The sequence below is a fragment of the Fusarium odoratissimum genome (genome assembly GCF_000260195.1).
Source record: "Fusarium odoratissimum NRRL 54006 unplaced genomic scaffold supercont1.19, whole genome shotgun sequence".
Taxonomy (NCBI): Eukaryota; Fungi; Ascomycota; class Sordariomycetes; order Hypocreales; family Nectriaceae; genus Fusarium; species Fusarium odoratissimum.
Genome location: NW_022158704.1, coordinates 359,371 through 373,285, shown reverse-complemented (window position 1 = coordinate 373,285; position 13,915 = coordinate 359,371). Strand labels below are relative to the sequence as shown.

The following is a 13,915-nucleotide window of genomic DNA, read 5'->3' as shown; positions in this document are numbered from 1 at the left end:
ATGATAAATCCATTTAACAAATGCATTGTTCCGTAAAATTGGTTCAAGACGAGTCTTTTGCAGGACTCGTAGTTCAATGTGCTAGTACACTTTAGTGGTAGACTTCTGCCGTATACACTGTATCCTGTATCTCATAAACCATGATTCTGATATTGGCACCAACGCCATGAACTACTCTATATCGAGAGATTCGTATCTGTTGTATGAAGAGTTTGAATAAGTCGTGTAATCTTTCCTCACACCATTCAGCTCCCAATGACGTGCTTGGCTGAAGTTCAGATAATGGGTCGACATGTCAATTTGAGTGGGCATGATAAACCAAGATAGGAAGCTGGGGCGATTATCCTTGATAAATCACTCCACACAACGTGGGACCTGTTGGCTTCAAATGAATAGGATGCAATGTCGACATTTTCTTTTCACCAAATTAAAAATATAAATATCACACCCCACCAACAGATTACCATGGCGGTTAATTTTCATGCAAACTCGCCTGTTCTCTTGCTGAACTATGGCAGATGACAAGGCCATCGAGCCCGCTCCCATTGGGGCTGATGAACCAGACTCTTCTGACAACTCGGTCAAAAATACCCATGCTGATGTAAATGACATTCCAAAGCATGACCATCATGCCCACAGAGACGGAGCAGATGCTGCCCTTGACTTGTTGAATGAAACGGGCGGAATCAGTCGACCTTTCGATGCCAAAGCCAACAAACGACTCATCCGCCGCATCGATACTCATATCATGCCTCTCATTTGTACTGTCTACTTCTTACAGTACATCGACAAGACTGCAGTCTCTTACGCAAGCGTTACTGGCATCCAACAATCAACTGGTCTCAAGGGAAATGAGTTCAACTGGGTCGCTTCGATTTTCTTCTTCGGTCAACTCGGCTTTCAATTCCCCACCGTTCGTCTTCTCCAAGTATTCCCTCTCGCGAAATACGTCTCAGTTAACGTTACACTTTGGGGCGTGACTCTCGCTTGTATGGCTGCATGCCACAATTTCAGTGGTCTTCTAGCCTGTCGATTCTTTCTTGGTGCCCTCGAAGCCGCCATTGTCCCAGCATGGGTCCTTTTCACATCCCAATGGTACACGAAAGAAGAACAAGCTTTTCGAGTTGGCATTTGGTTTTCTGTCTGTGGTGCCGCTCAGATGTTTGGTGGATATTTTGCTTACGGTGTTGCAACGCATGTTGGCAAAGATCCAAATGCTGCTCTGAAAGGATGGCAAGTTATCTTCCTTGTTCTTGGTCTCCTCACCGTTGTGGTTGGGATCAGTTTCTGGTTCATCATGCCAGACTCTCCTGCAGTCGCTGGATTTCTGGATAAAGAGAAGAAAGCCATGCATCTTGAGCGCATTCGAGGAAATGTGCAGGGCATTGGTACTCAGACATTCAAGTGGGCTCATGTTAAAGAGGCCTTGACTGATAGCATGACTTGGCTATATGCCTTCTGGGTCTTTGCTGCCAACATCCCGAACTCTATTGCTACCAGCTTCGGAAATATTCTTGTCAAAGGTATGGGATATACCAATGAGGAGTCTCTGTTGTTGGTCACTCCCCTCGGAGCTTGGGAGATCGTCTTCCTGATTGGCCTGACTTATGGAGCTATGAAGACAAGACAACGGTTGTTCTTTTGCATTGCTGGTCATATCCCTGCTATCGTCGGAGCCATCTTAATGGCAACCACTGAAAAGGTTCCCGCCCTTATTGGATACTACACAACTGGAGGCATTCCCATTGGCTGGACCACTATTCTAGGACTACAAAGCTCCAACGTCGCTGGCTCTACCAAGAAAATCACCGTCTCATGTATCGGAACTATCGCATATACTGTTGGAAACATCATCTCACCTCACACCTTTCAAGCTCGTGATGGACCACGATATCTCCCCGCCAAAATTTCCATCTGCATCATTTACTTCCTTTGCACCATTGACTTGCTAGTCATGAGATGGGTCTTTAATCAAAGGAATAAGAAGAGGGATGCCGAGAAGGCTGCGTTGGGTGATCAGTACGGAGTGGAAGAGAACCATGAGTTTCTGGATTTGACGGATCTGGAGAACAAAGAATTCCGCTATGAGCTGTAGATAGAACTTACCAAGGCCGTAGGCTTTTGGACCAGTGTTTCCAAGTCTACCTCTGATGTAATCTCTATACACCTTGGTTTCAATACTGCATTATATAGTCTATTCATTAGCATACCATAAAATTGAAACGATCATACTATCATGTTATACACAGTCTGTGAACTCAGTCTCTTGTATTGAGTGGATTTGCAAGGTCATCTTCGGTGATTTGATAATTTGACTGAACCTGAACGTCACAGAACGTTCCCACTCACATAACTCTCTTTTTATTTATCTTTTTGAGGCTACTTTCAAGCATATCTACTGCGGAATCTTATGTTCACTTGCAGGCACGCCGGCAGCCCACCTATACTTGGAAGCAGCATGCTCCTCGAGAGGATACTTCTGTCCAGGAAGGCCATAGAAGTTCTCTCGGTAGCTACCGCCAGGCACCGCGTAATCGTCCCAAAAGAGGCCCCTTGATCGAAGTTCTGGGAGTAGAAGTTCGATGATATCTTTGAAGGTACCGGGGAACAGGACGTATCCCTTCTCACAATTAGAAACACTCCTAGATTGGGTGTATATGGACTTACGAAGTTGAATCCATCGACATCTGCCTCATCAATCCATACTTGCAGGCTATCAGCTACCTGAGAGGGTGTGCCGACAAACAGAGGCCCGTTGCCTCCAAGGCTGACATGCTCGGCGACCGTATGCTTCGTCCACTTTGAGTTTGCGGGCGAGAACTTGGCGTAACCTTCTACAGTTGATCTGAAGAACCATATGAGTTGAGGCACTTTGGTGTTATGAGGACGAAACTTACCGAACAGCATTACTTTCAACCTGTCGAAGTTCCTCATCATCGCCGTATTGATTCAAGTCCATACCCGTCCATCCACCGAACAGTGACAAAGCACCTTCAGTCGAAGCATACTTCCTCGCTTCATCATACTTAGCCCGAGCTTCCTCCTCAGTCCTACCAAGAATAGGTGTGACAAGAGCGAGGACCTTGATATTGTTTGGGTCTCGGCCAAACTGTTCCTTCGCAACCTGTCTAATCTCCGCAATGTTCTTCTTACACACTGCAGGTGCATGTGCAGAAGTAAAAATAGCTTCAGCATGCTGAGCTGCAAAGGCCTTACCTGGCTTGCTGGCTCCTGCTTGAAGAAGAAGTGGTGTTCGCTGCGGGCTGGGGTCCACGACGTGAGGACCGGGAACGTTGAAGTATTTACCGTTATGATCAATTTGACGAACAAGGGCGGGGTCCGTGTAGATACCTCGCTCACGGTCTAGCTTGACAGCGTCGTCACGCCAGGATGAGTTGAAGAGCTTGTACATGACTTCCATGTATTCTTCGGCCTGGGCATAGCGTTCATCGTGCTAACTATCATTAGAATCTGGATTTATTACTTCAAGGAGATCACACTTACGGCGAGTTGAACTGGATGACCAAGGTTGCGAGCAGCTGAGTCCAGGTAACCAGTGACAATCTGTACGTCTCATTAGTAGCGAACTTAGATTGATACTCGACATCCTTACGTTCCAGCCTAGACTGTTGAAAGCGTTAGTTGGTTCTTCTAATGAATAACAGAAGACTTACCGGCCCTTGGTGAGGTGATCAACTGTTGACAACCGTCGAGCAAGATGATATGGCTGTTCATAGGTAACAGAAACAGTGGCACCAAATCCAATATTCTTAGTCGCAGCAGCCATGGCAGGAATGACAGCCAGTGGCTCTGTAAGAGGCCATTGAGCTCCAGAGATAATAGCAGGTTCCAAGGACTTCTTGTACACATCGTAGCCTCCTATTTCAGTTGTTAGAACTCTGAAAGCTACTCCTCATCATCCAAGTCTCTTACCCAACACATCAGCAATGAAGATGCCATGAAACTTGGCGTCTTCTAGCAACTTGGCCAATTCGACCCAGTGCTCAGTGTCTTTGAACCTCCAAGACTCATCCTCGGGGTGTCTCCATAATCCTGGCGATTGATGACCACTGCCTAAAGTCTTATCAGTATATCTTGTATGACTGGGGTGAGGGGGTACCTACACATCATGACAAAGGCATTGACGATAAGGCTCTTCTTCTTGCCCTGCTGGGCCGCTTGATTCTGAGATGCCATGATGTTGACTGTCAAAAATGGAACTGATCTGATTGGATTATGCCTGACTTCGTTGTTTAGGTGGTAATGTACTGGTTCCCAGCTTATTCTTCTTTTAAGACGCTCCGGATATCGGTGCCGATACAGGACTTCTAGACGACTATTGCGTGATTCTTAAGCCCATGACTGAATATGCAAGTGATAGCTCTAGACAGGGTATCCTTAGGCTATAGATATGAGACCTTGGCGTACAGAGGCGTTTTGGTGGACTAACCGATGGCGCAATCATCACTGAGTCTTGCTCATGGGAAATGCCGATCAACCCCTCAATTTCCATACGATAAACTCAGGGAACTTCCAAAAATGGGTAAAGGATTGGGAATTTCTATCAGGGTTGTTTTCTCGGGTGTTTCTAGCTCGGAAGTTTCATGTCAGAGTGCCGAGTTGTCGGGAGTGGCATATCACGCCCACGTGGGCTACACGCGCTGAAGCTTGCAGAGGCGCAGAATCTGTAATCTTCTGAGACAACAGTTATTCTAGAAGGAGTTGGTAATCAGATTTTTATTTTATGTACAGGGAAGTTGGAAGGGTGGTACCAGGCTTGATATCGTCTGCTGTTTCATCTTCTATCAACAGGCATAACAAAGGTACACGGCTTCAACAACTCATGTAAATATTCTAGATTCGATATCTATAAAATCTCTAAATTCATGACACTCTCGAGCCATCTCCTCTCAAACCATTTTAAAGAATACCTCCACAGAGTTCATAAATAAGCTCACCAGTGTCTAGTGCTTCTTGATATCACTGTCCTCGCCGGAGTTAGACCCAAAGTTCTGACTATCAACCTCCTGGATGGGGCTCTCAAGAGAAGGAGCGGCATGAGAACCGAAATCCTTGAGAACCAACCAAGCAGGGAAGATTGAAAGACCCCAAAGTGCGAAGTTGAAGTAAACTCCACCAACCTCAGCGAATAGAGGCAAGGAAGTAATGCCGTAGCTGAGAGCTTGCCAGGCGGACTCAGTGCCTCGGAGAAGGGCAGAGAAACGAATAATTTCGTCTTGAGTGTTGGCGAGATGATGGATAACGAAGTAGCTAGAGAATCGTTAGATCATGGTCATGTAATGTGCGTTCATGGTTACTCACAGGAAGAGGTAGTTAAGCTGGAATGACAAAGTAAGGAACAAGAAGATGGCAAATGAATGGCCGAATCCCGAATCGACCCAGTCGTAGGTTGGTCTTGTCTCACGGAATCTGGTAACCAAGACTGTGGCCCAGATCCAGCAGGCACCTTGAAGAGTAGCAAGGAAGGCGAAAGAAGATCGGGTGCGGAAACGGAGAGAAACCTTGGTACGGTCGAGCCAAGCCTATCAAGATATTGTCAGCAACAGAGGCATGATGGGCGGTTGAAAGACTCACACCCAGAATATTACCAGCGGTGACGGCAACGATGCCGCCCAAGAAAGATCCAAGAGCACGGGATCGAACAGAAAACCACACTGCATCAGTTAGTATCATGTGTGAAGCTAGACCGGGGAGTCTTACAGGCAAGATAAGTGAAGAAGACGGATTCCGCAAAGACAGCCTGTCCAATGAATAGAACGACCAGAAGGAACTTCTTCGTGAAGAAGAGTCTGGCAGTCTCCTTCAGCTCGAAGCTAGGAAGCTTATCAATCTCCAACTTGACCGTAACTCCATCTTTCCTCTGAACCTGATGCGGCTTGCTGAGCAACAGAGCAACGAAAGGACCAACAGCTTGGAGAGCAATGAAGATGAGGTAAACAGTGTAAGAGACCTTTCCAGCCTCGTTACGGTCGGCATTGAGACCAAGATTGATGGCACCACCAAGGATCTGACCGGATAGACGGTAAGTGAGCCAGTAACCTAGAGCTTTACCGCGGTTCCAAGGCTCAGGATATGCGATGGCGATAGCGGCTTCGGCCATCCAGAAGACACCGGCCGAGATACCGCAGAGAGCAGCGCCGACAAGGACGAGCCATTCTGTTCCAAAACGGTTGTTTGTGTAAAGACCTGCAGCATAAGGTGCATATCCAAGACTAACTCCCGTCAGCGGCGTTCACGAGTAAGTTCGTGTGAGTAGACGTACGTTCCAAAGATCAGAGCACCCTTGATGCCGATATATCGAACCATAGCACTCGAGAAGTAACAAGACACCACCATGAGACAGAATGTCAAGGCATTGGCAGCGTTGATGAGCTTAGGCGAGGCTGCACCACCGGCACCAAGCGAGTTCATGGCTACCCAGATACCTGGGGCAGACAAGTTACACAAGCCCAGCACTGTGATGTTGAAGAATGTGGAGCGATACCACTTGACTGGGCAGGATTAGTAGAGGACGTGCATATGGATAGTGAATCTTACCAGGAAGAAGCTGATCCTTGGGAGGAGGAGCAACCTCACTGTCTGCATGTCGATTTTCTACCGCCGTCATCTTGTCTTGCTTTCAGAATGATCCTGTATGAACTGAAGAAAGTTGAAACAGAAGAAGAAGCTTGATAGCTATCAGAATCTTTAGCGAGACACGGCTGTAAATGTTCTGCAGAAGTAGGCACAAGATCAACATTTATATTTCCCTTCCCATCATGAAACCACCGCCCAACACGATAGCACCAGCACGCAATCCAACCCTTGACCACACCTACAGCTCAACTGCCGAAGTCCCAGCCCTTTGGGCATTAACTCTTCTAGCGCAAAACGTATATCTGTGGCGACATTGCGTTTACCAGAATCTCGGTATGAATCCGGTTCGAGACTCGAAATGTTTTCCTTGCTAGTATAGTCTCATCGTTTGACTTGTCCTCGGTTACGCTTCAAGTATCAGTCTGTGTACGTGGAGGGAGGATCTGAGATCAACTCCCCGAGAAAGATGGTCCCATTAATGAAGCTAATGCAAGGGTGTTTAGCGGCTCCGATGCTTTAGTGCAGTCGTGATAGATTAGACGGGCTCTCCACGTGGAGGTGCGGGCGAGTCGCGCGATTACGTGCGTGGGACCATGTCATGACGAGATCTTGCCAAAAGCTCATCTTCAATTTATTGTCGAAGCTACTAACTGCCTATGGAATGCTCCACCACTTCTCATGAATATCCCGCAAATCGATCTTATCTGGCCTCTGTAGATACGGCGTTTGATCGGCCTCTACGTCCGTCTCTCTCTTGGTCCATCCATTGCCCAAGTAATGCGCAAAACGGTTCTTAGAATCACCGATATACTTGTACTCCCAATCTTCCCATCTAGGTTCCTGTCGCACAAATGTGATATGTCCTGCGCTTCCTGGCCAGAGCCCGTGAATTCTAGCACCAGGTCTGCCGCCATTGTACCATGAACTACATTTATCTGTAAGAACTGTCTTGGCGAAGAATGCGTCCGAGTACTCCACGAAGTCGTCTGCTGCTTGTTTGGATGGACTCAGAGACTTGATGCCCTGTCGCGAAACCTTGCGGAGGACCTTGGCGAAGTATGTTAATTGCGTCTCGACGCTGTGCGGGACAGTTCCCGATGGCCCTGTTGCTTGCGGTCCATGGACGAAGAGAAGGTTGGGGAAACCAGGCGTTCCAAGTCCAAAGTATGTGTAAGGATATCCATATGTTCCATCGGCCTTCCACAGGTTACTGAGCTCCTGTCCATGAGCGCGAATGGGGAATGCTGGAACCATATCGACGTTCGCACCAGTCGCGCAAATGACAGCATCGACATCTCTCTGCTTGCCATCTTCAGTCTCAATACCCGTCTTTGTGAAGCGCTTAATCCGTGTTCGTATGTACTCTACGTTGTCTTCAGTAATGGCCTCGAGATATCCTGGCCCAGGCGTAAGACGTCGGCAATTCGGCGAGAAGTCTGGTACGATGTGCTCAAGAAGTTCCGGCTTCTTCACTAAGCGCTTCTTCATGATGTCGATGAATGCTTCGCGGAGCTTCTGGTTAGACTCACTGTTCCGGAAGAACGAGTCAAATCTGGTCCAGTATAGACTCTCGAGGTCCTTTCGGAAGGCCAAGTATGCGTCGGGGTCCTCTGCCCATTTCTTCTTCTCCTCTTCAGTATATGGCTGGGCCTCAATCTTTCGCTCTTCACCAGCCCAAGATGCAGCAATCCAGGTTTTATTTCGGGCATAATGATCAAGCCGCTTGACAATTGGTTGGAGGTTTGCTGTGACTTGGATACCGCTCGCTCCATTGCCAATGACAGCGACCGTCTTATCCTTGGGATCAAAATCCGTGCTCCAATTGGAGGCATGGCGAAGGTGTCCTTTGTACTCAGATATTCCAGGATAGTCGGGTAATTTCCAATCATTGAATCGGCCGATACTGGTCAAGATGAACTCGTTCTTCTCGACCGTCTCTTCGCCTGTCTTCACATTACGCAGCTTCGTGATCCACACGCCCTCTTCATCGTCCCAGGTTGTTCCCTCGACTCTGGTATTGAGCTTGACATATTTGTAGACGTCAAATTTTCGCGCGACTGATTGCCAATATTCGCGGATCTCGTGGCCGGGTGCGTACTTGTCCGACCAGTCTGTCTTGGGCGCGAATGTGCTTTGGTAGACGTGCGATGCAATATCGCACCTTACACCAGGGTAAACGTTCTCAAACCATGTCCCTGCCTATGCAGATGTCAGTATATCAATCTTCAAGCAGTTGGATGTTGGGACATACCACATCGGCGTTCTTCTCGTAAATGGTAAGCTTGATACCAGGGACTTTGACTGGTAGAAGAATGCCTGCTGTGATGCCGGCCAGACCAGCGCCAATAACACCGACTCTCAATGGGCGTGGTTCGTCAACGAATCTGTCGACCAAAGTAAGGCGAGGGCTGTAATAAGGCGATGTCTCGTCTACGTCTGGCCCATCTCGTACGGTTGTTGATGATGCGCTGTCCTTGGTCTGGGTAATTGGGGTTGACTTCTCGGCTGGCGCACTCTCTACAGCGACGCTCGATAAGTCTGACTCTCTATTATTGAAGCCATTGATTGCGCCGTTAAGCACTGCTGCGGTGGCCATTGTTAATTGACGGGAATATTGTGCTCGGGAATGATGGTGAAGGTTCAATTGCCGATGAGAGCTCTCCAAGCGACAAGACTTGGATACTCAATACCTTGAGCTATTCTTCTATCCTTATCGCATGTTCCCCATGAGCACGTTAGCTAGCTCTTCTGTTACATCATGTCGTAATCTAATCACTCCGCATGGCCATTCGCTGTTGCAATTCCCCTTCCTCTTTCACCATATTGCGTCTTTGTTAGTCCCAATCACGCTTGTGCCCCACGCTCTTACACCATCGTGGCCCTGTCGGCTCAACATGAGACCCTGAAATCTCTACCCAATCAGCTCGAAAGCAAATGAATTACCGTCGCTTCCGATATGCGGAATGAACTTGAAGTATTACCTGAGGTTGGAAGATTTAATCCGGTAGGCCGTCGCCCAACTTGGCTGTCGCAGGTTTCAATGACGCCCGAAGATACGAGACCTTGGCTCTTCACTCTTATTCCATCGAGCCTTTGCTCCTGGGTCACATATAAGTATGAAATTTTTATAAATTCACTTCTAAAAGTACATGAGACAGACTAATCATGTAACTGAATGCCCTAAATAGACAAATCATCTCATCTCATGCATGTTGATCCAATTTCAACATATCATATCCTATATAGTAATTCAGCACCCCATGGTCTTATTTGTCGAGTGCAAATTTTTCCCCAGTCCACCCATAAGTTCGATAAAGTCTTCGGCCATGGCGTCTAGCAATGACAGAGGGTACTGTATTATGTGAATGAGCCTCATGAAAATGGATACTCCCATTAGCTTCCAGAGTATATGGCGAGAATTGCCAAACAGAACTGTATAGCTTCACGGCAGCAAACCCAACTGAAGTTAACGCATGCAAAAAGTCGTTCCATGGAACTTCACCGGGGGTAGAATTGACATCCGGGTCATAAAATAGAATGCGGAACGTCTTGAGTGCTTGTCGGTCGACCTTGAAAACCGGTTTCGGATCCTCAAGCGTGACTTCGGAGAACGCTTGACTAACGGAGAAACACGTCTCTACTGATAAAGACGAAAGAGAGAAAGTGGCGACTCAGGTTGTTGTGATCATCTGGCAATTTCTCGGTAGATGATACGACGCTCACGTACTTCTCCTGCATTTCTCGTAGGCGTTTGGTAATTCAATGGATTTTTGTGAAGATCTCGACCAATGTGTACGCGTTAATCAAAACGTCAGCAACGGCTGCTCCCCATGTGCTTGTGTGTTTTCTTCTGAAGCCTATGAGTTGCACATGATCGTGCATATCGCTGATTTGTTCCACAAATTAATTGGGATCCTCGCGCATCGTCCAAACATGATCCTCTGCAGCCGCGACTTTGGCCGCAAGTAGCTTTTCAAGGTTGGCAAAGTCAAGCCGAGTCGGAACACGGTAGGGGGCTTCGACAGTTATCTCGAGCAGGGACGTTTGTATCCCCTGGGTCTGGGTATTCAGGGGGAGTTCTGGCTCAGGCTGAACAGAATAAATATCACTGAACAGATTATCTGGCTCGATGTCGTGAAGAATTTGATGGCAACATTTGACAAGGAAGTCCATTAAGCGCTCCTGTATCTCTAGAATCACCATGCCGAATGACGTCGAGAATTGATTTTGAAGCCACTTCTTGCCATATACGTCAGATGTAGGCCAGTCATAGTCTTTGGTTGACAAATGAAGCCAGGTTCCCCGGTCAACGTTTGGGACTTCTCTCAGAGTTCCATAAACGTCGCCAGAGGAGACGCCACGGAGGATCAATTGCATGCCTCTCGTGGGGAACAGCGGGCCATCTACTAGCATATCGGCCAATGCTGCTCTCTGGACGTATTGTGAATCAGTATCAATGAAGAAAGGGGGCGGATGGCGGCCTCTGGAATTAAGAAGCAAGAGTAGCGGCGTAGGCTTCCCAAGGGAGTCCTTGTTGATAAAAAGCCACAGTATTGAACTATGATGCTTGACCTTGACCGTGGCATCCGTCTCAACCTGGCGCCAATAGTCATAGAAAGGTCGATGGGTTGGTGGCATGTCTGGCCATGCACTAAGAAGAATCTGGAGCCGCTGTTTTCTACTTTTCTTGAGCCATCGTTTTTGTATGCTCTCTTCGTGTCTTTCGAGAATCTTTCCAAGGATTTCATAGTTTTGAAAAATGCTTTTCCCTCTTCTCTTTGACTCGGCTTCAACTTCCTCTGCTGAGGTATTATTCAATGGGAAAGGGTAGGAATCTCTACTTTGTTGTCTTGTGTCGGGAAAGCTTTCATCATGAGGCATTTTTTTCTCTCGGAATCTGAATGTCATATGAGACTCTTCGAGTTCACTATCAAGAGAGAGGTAATGCCGAGGCCACACATAGAGCAGCACAAGGTGTTGTTTAAACACAACACAATATAAGGCATCATATACTACGCCTCAAAATACAATAACCTTATTATCAAGTCAACAGATCATAGAGCTGCTGCCTTAAACCTTAAGATCCAATTGAACAAGTGGCCTCAATCCACAAGCATAAACAAGATGTTTCTCGAGTTAGCTATATTGCTGGTTACTTGGTTTGATGCTGATATTTTGGAATAGGCATCTTCAGGATTGAACAGTCAAACAATACTCCGCCCCATATCATCTCGGCAGATGACCCTGCCATATCAGTAGGGCTATAAATTGTTGAGGCCTGAGGAGGTGAAAAGAAAGTTAAGGACTCCTTTCCAAGTAAAAGAGGAGAATCAGATAAGTTAAATAGAAATTCAGTGAACCTTTAGCCTGATTTCTTTTGGCACCCTACTCAAAGATCGGACTTTTTCTTTCATCCTCAGAAGCCCCTCTTCTGCCTCAGCCACTGTTACCTCGATAGTACTTGGCTGATACGTGTTTTGCACAAACGACAAAGCAGTGCTGAATTCCATCTGTGGAGCAAAAACATCCTGCTTTTTATCACGTCTATTAATTACGTCAAGTTGATTCCTGCAGCTTTAAATTTTATATCAAAGGGAAACACTGGGCTGTCGATAGCTGAAGTCCTCGTAGTAGCTAGTCTCTTAAACTATCGCTCATCAGATCATTTTTTCGAACGGCAAAATGTTTAACGCGATACCAATTCCATTATTCCAAAGTCCTTAATTATCGTTTCCCCATACCCCGCGTTTGTCACGTCAATGGGTCTGGGGTAAACGTTTTGGCGACAACAATGAGTCACAAAGAGCCGATATCAACGTATAAATTGCGCAGAAGATCACATCAGTTGCGGGCATCGGAGAACATAGTTCATTTCAATTCAAAATGTCTTCTGAACCCATCACATTCGCCATCATTGGCGTCGGCCTAATTGGCCCTCGTCACGCCCAGACTGTGATAAAAAACAACCAAGCAAAGCTGGTAGCTGTTGTCGACCTCATGCCAAATGGCGAACAACTGGCTCAAGAGCTTGGGGCTGCCTACTTCAAGTCTGTGGCCGATATGTTGCAATCGTCAAATAAGCCTCAAGCAGCCATTATCTGCACCCCCAACCACACTCACGTCCCTCTGGCTCGCGAGTTATCCTCAGCGGGTATTCATATCCTCATTGAAAAGCCTTTCTGTACAGATATTCAGAGTGGAAAGGATTTGGTGGACCATCTTAATAAATTAGATGTCAAGGCTTTGGTCGCGCATCATCGACGATTTAACCCCTATATGATAACTGCAAAAGAAACTGTTGGTTCTGGTTCTCTTGGAAAAGTTATTGCAGTGAATGGAATTTGGGCGACTTATAAACCAATGGATTATTTTGGTCCTCCTCGAGAATGGCGAAGAGAGAATACGGGCGGCGTTGTTCTCATCAATCTTGTCCATGAGATCGATCTGTTGCACTATCTCTTTGGCCCCATTACACGGGTTCATGCAGAGAAGACGATATCACAACGTGGCTTTGAGGCTGAAGAGGGTGCAGTTCTGACACTTCGTTTCAAGTCTGGTGCCGTCGGAAGCTTCCTGTTCTCAGACAATGTTCCGTCACCACATAACTTTGAGTCCGGCACGGGAGAGAACCCGTTGATCCCTAAAACTGGGAAAGACTTTTACCGTATCTTTGGCACCGACGCATCATTGAGTGTGCCAGATATGACTCTGTCTTCCTATGCTGAAGGTCAAAAGTCATGGCATCAGGAGTTAGTTCAGAAGAACGTCCCTGTCCCCGATGGCGTGCCTTTCGAGCTACAGTTAGATCACTTCATCAAGGTGATTCGTGGTGAGGCGAGCCCGAGTTGCACACCAAGAGATGGCCTAGCTGCACTTGTTGTCTGCCAGGCTGTGAAAGAGGCATTAAAGGAGAACAAAACAGTGGACATCGACGCTTTTGATTTTGAACTCTAATTGAGCGGTGTTTTGGACTCTTCAAGATTTCTGAAAACTTAAAGATGGATTATAGGGTATATTATAATAGTAATAGTATACAGAGGTTTCCTAGGTTATACTTTGAAATATGATAATAGGTAAAAACTATTTGATTCTCTGGACAACCATTCGTCCCAAATTTATGGTTCTCTTAAACTTTTATCTGCAACAAGTTTCCATGATCAAAATAGTCCCCTTCAGTTCCACTTTCATCAGATACTGACAAAGGAGAAGACTTATGTTTACAACAGCAAGCTACATTGTGTAATGTCCCTTAATATGCAAACTCCTCATGTAAGCCGAAGCACGATACAAAACTATTCTATACCGACTTCTGAATGAT

At 46.7% G+C, this 13,915-nt stretch overlaps 6 protein-coding genes across 6 annotated transcripts; 2 read left to right on the top strand and 4 right to left on the bottom strand.

The window, feature by feature from the left end:
• The first annotated feature begins 403 nt into the window (after window positions 1-403).
• On the top strand, window positions 404-2,249 carry FOIG_10745 (uncharacterized protein). Its single transcript, XM_031211214.1, has one exon. It carries the CDS (start codon window positions 512-514, stop codon window positions 2,093-2,095), a length of 1,584 nt encoding a protein of 527 aa, XP_031059147.1. The 5' UTR covers window positions 404-511; the 3' UTR covers window positions 2,096-2,249.
• Window positions 2,250-2,353: 104 nt separating this feature from the next.
• Window positions 2,354-4,197, bottom strand: FOIG_10744 (alkanesulfonate monooxygenase; the record flags this gene model as incomplete). The annotated part of the gene is made up of 8 exons (XM_031211213.1): window positions 2,354-2,620; window positions 2,668-2,845; window positions 2,898-3,454; window positions 3,505-3,564; window positions 3,614-3,626; window positions 3,675-3,879; window positions 3,934-4,074; window positions 4,125-4,197. The coding sequence occupies 8 exons, from the start codon at window positions 4,195-4,197 to the stop codon at window positions 2,396-2,398; spliced, it is 1,452 nt and encodes a 483-aa protein (XP_031059146.1). The 3' UTR covers window positions 2,354-2,395.
• A 627-nt stretch (window positions 4,198-4,824) lies between these two features.
• Window positions 4,825-6,685, bottom strand: FOIG_10743 (uncharacterized protein). Its single transcript, XM_031211212.1, has 6 exons — window positions 6,559-6,685; window positions 6,284-6,512; window positions 5,722-6,233; window positions 5,596-5,675; window positions 5,323-5,543; window positions 4,825-5,271 (listed from the first exon to the last, which is right to left on the bottom strand). The coding sequence occupies exons 1-6, from the start codon at window positions 6,626-6,628 to the stop codon at window positions 4,965-4,967; spliced, it is 1,419 nt and encodes a 472-aa protein (XP_031059145.1). The 5' UTR covers window positions 6,629-6,685; the 3' UTR covers window positions 4,825-4,964.
• A 509-nt stretch (window positions 6,686-7,194) lies between these two features.
• Window positions 7,195-9,289, bottom strand: FOIG_10742 (uncharacterized protein). The gene is made up of 2 exons (XM_031211211.1): window positions 8,849-9,289; window positions 7,195-8,796 (listed from the first exon to the last, which is right to left on the bottom strand). Exons 1-2 carry the CDS (start codon window positions 9,191-9,193, stop codon window positions 7,252-7,254), a joined length of 1,890 nt encoding a protein of 629 aa, XP_031059144.1. The 5' UTR covers window positions 9,194-9,289; the 3' UTR covers window positions 7,195-7,251.
• Window positions 9,290-10,500: 1,211 nt separating this feature from the next.
• FOIG_10741 (uncharacterized protein) lies at window positions 10,501-11,478 on the bottom strand (the record flags this gene model as incomplete). The annotated part of the gene is made up of 1 exon (XM_031211210.1): window positions 10,501-11,478. The coding sequence occupies one exon, from the start codon at window positions 11,476-11,478 to the stop codon at window positions 10,501-10,503; it is 978 nt and encodes a 325-aa protein (XP_031059143.1).
• Window positions 11,479-12,287: 809 nt separating this feature from the next.
• Window positions 12,288-13,708, top strand: FOIG_10740 (oxidoreductase). Its single transcript, XM_031211209.1, has one exon. The coding sequence runs from the start codon at window positions 12,481-12,483 to the stop codon at window positions 13,549-13,551; it is 1,071 nt and encodes a 356-aa protein (XP_031059142.1). The 5' UTR covers window positions 12,288-12,480; the 3' UTR covers window positions 13,552-13,708.
• The last annotated feature ends 207 nt before the right edge of the window (window positions 13,709-13,915 follow it).

What these genes read in the sequence shown, in the direction of transcription:
- FOIG_10745 (XM_031211214.1), top strand. Translation starts at nt 512, where the DNA reads ATGGCAGATGACAAGGCCATCGAGCCCGCTCCCATTGGGGCTGATGAA.
- FOIG_10743 (XM_031211212.1), bottom strand. Translation starts at nt 6,628, where the DNA reads ATGACGGCGGTAGAAAATCGACATGCAGACAGTGAGGTTGCTCCTCCT. An exon ending in GGTGCTCTGATCTTTGGAAC is followed by an intron (nt 6,234 to 6,283) that starts GTACGTCTACTC and finishes GACGGGAGTTAG; the next exon opens with TCTTGGATATGCACCTTATG. An exon ending in CAGCTTAACTACCTCTTCCT is followed by an intron (nt 5,272 to 5,322) that starts GTGAGTAACCAT and finishes ACGATTCTCTAG; the next exon opens with CTACTTCGTTATCCATCATC.
- FOIG_10742 (XM_031211211.1), bottom strand. Translation starts at nt 9,193, where the DNA reads ATGGCCACCGCAGCAGTGCTTAACGGCGCAATCAATGGCTTCAATAAT. An exon ending in ACGAGAAGAACGCCGATGTG is followed by an intron (nt 8,797 to 8,848) that starts GTATGTCCCAAC and finishes ACATCTGCATAG; the next exon opens with GCAGGGACATGGTTTGAGAA.
- FOIG_10740 (XM_031211209.1), top strand. Translation starts at nt 12,481, where the DNA reads ATGTCTTCTGAACCCATCACATTCGCCATCATTGGCGTCGGCCTAATT.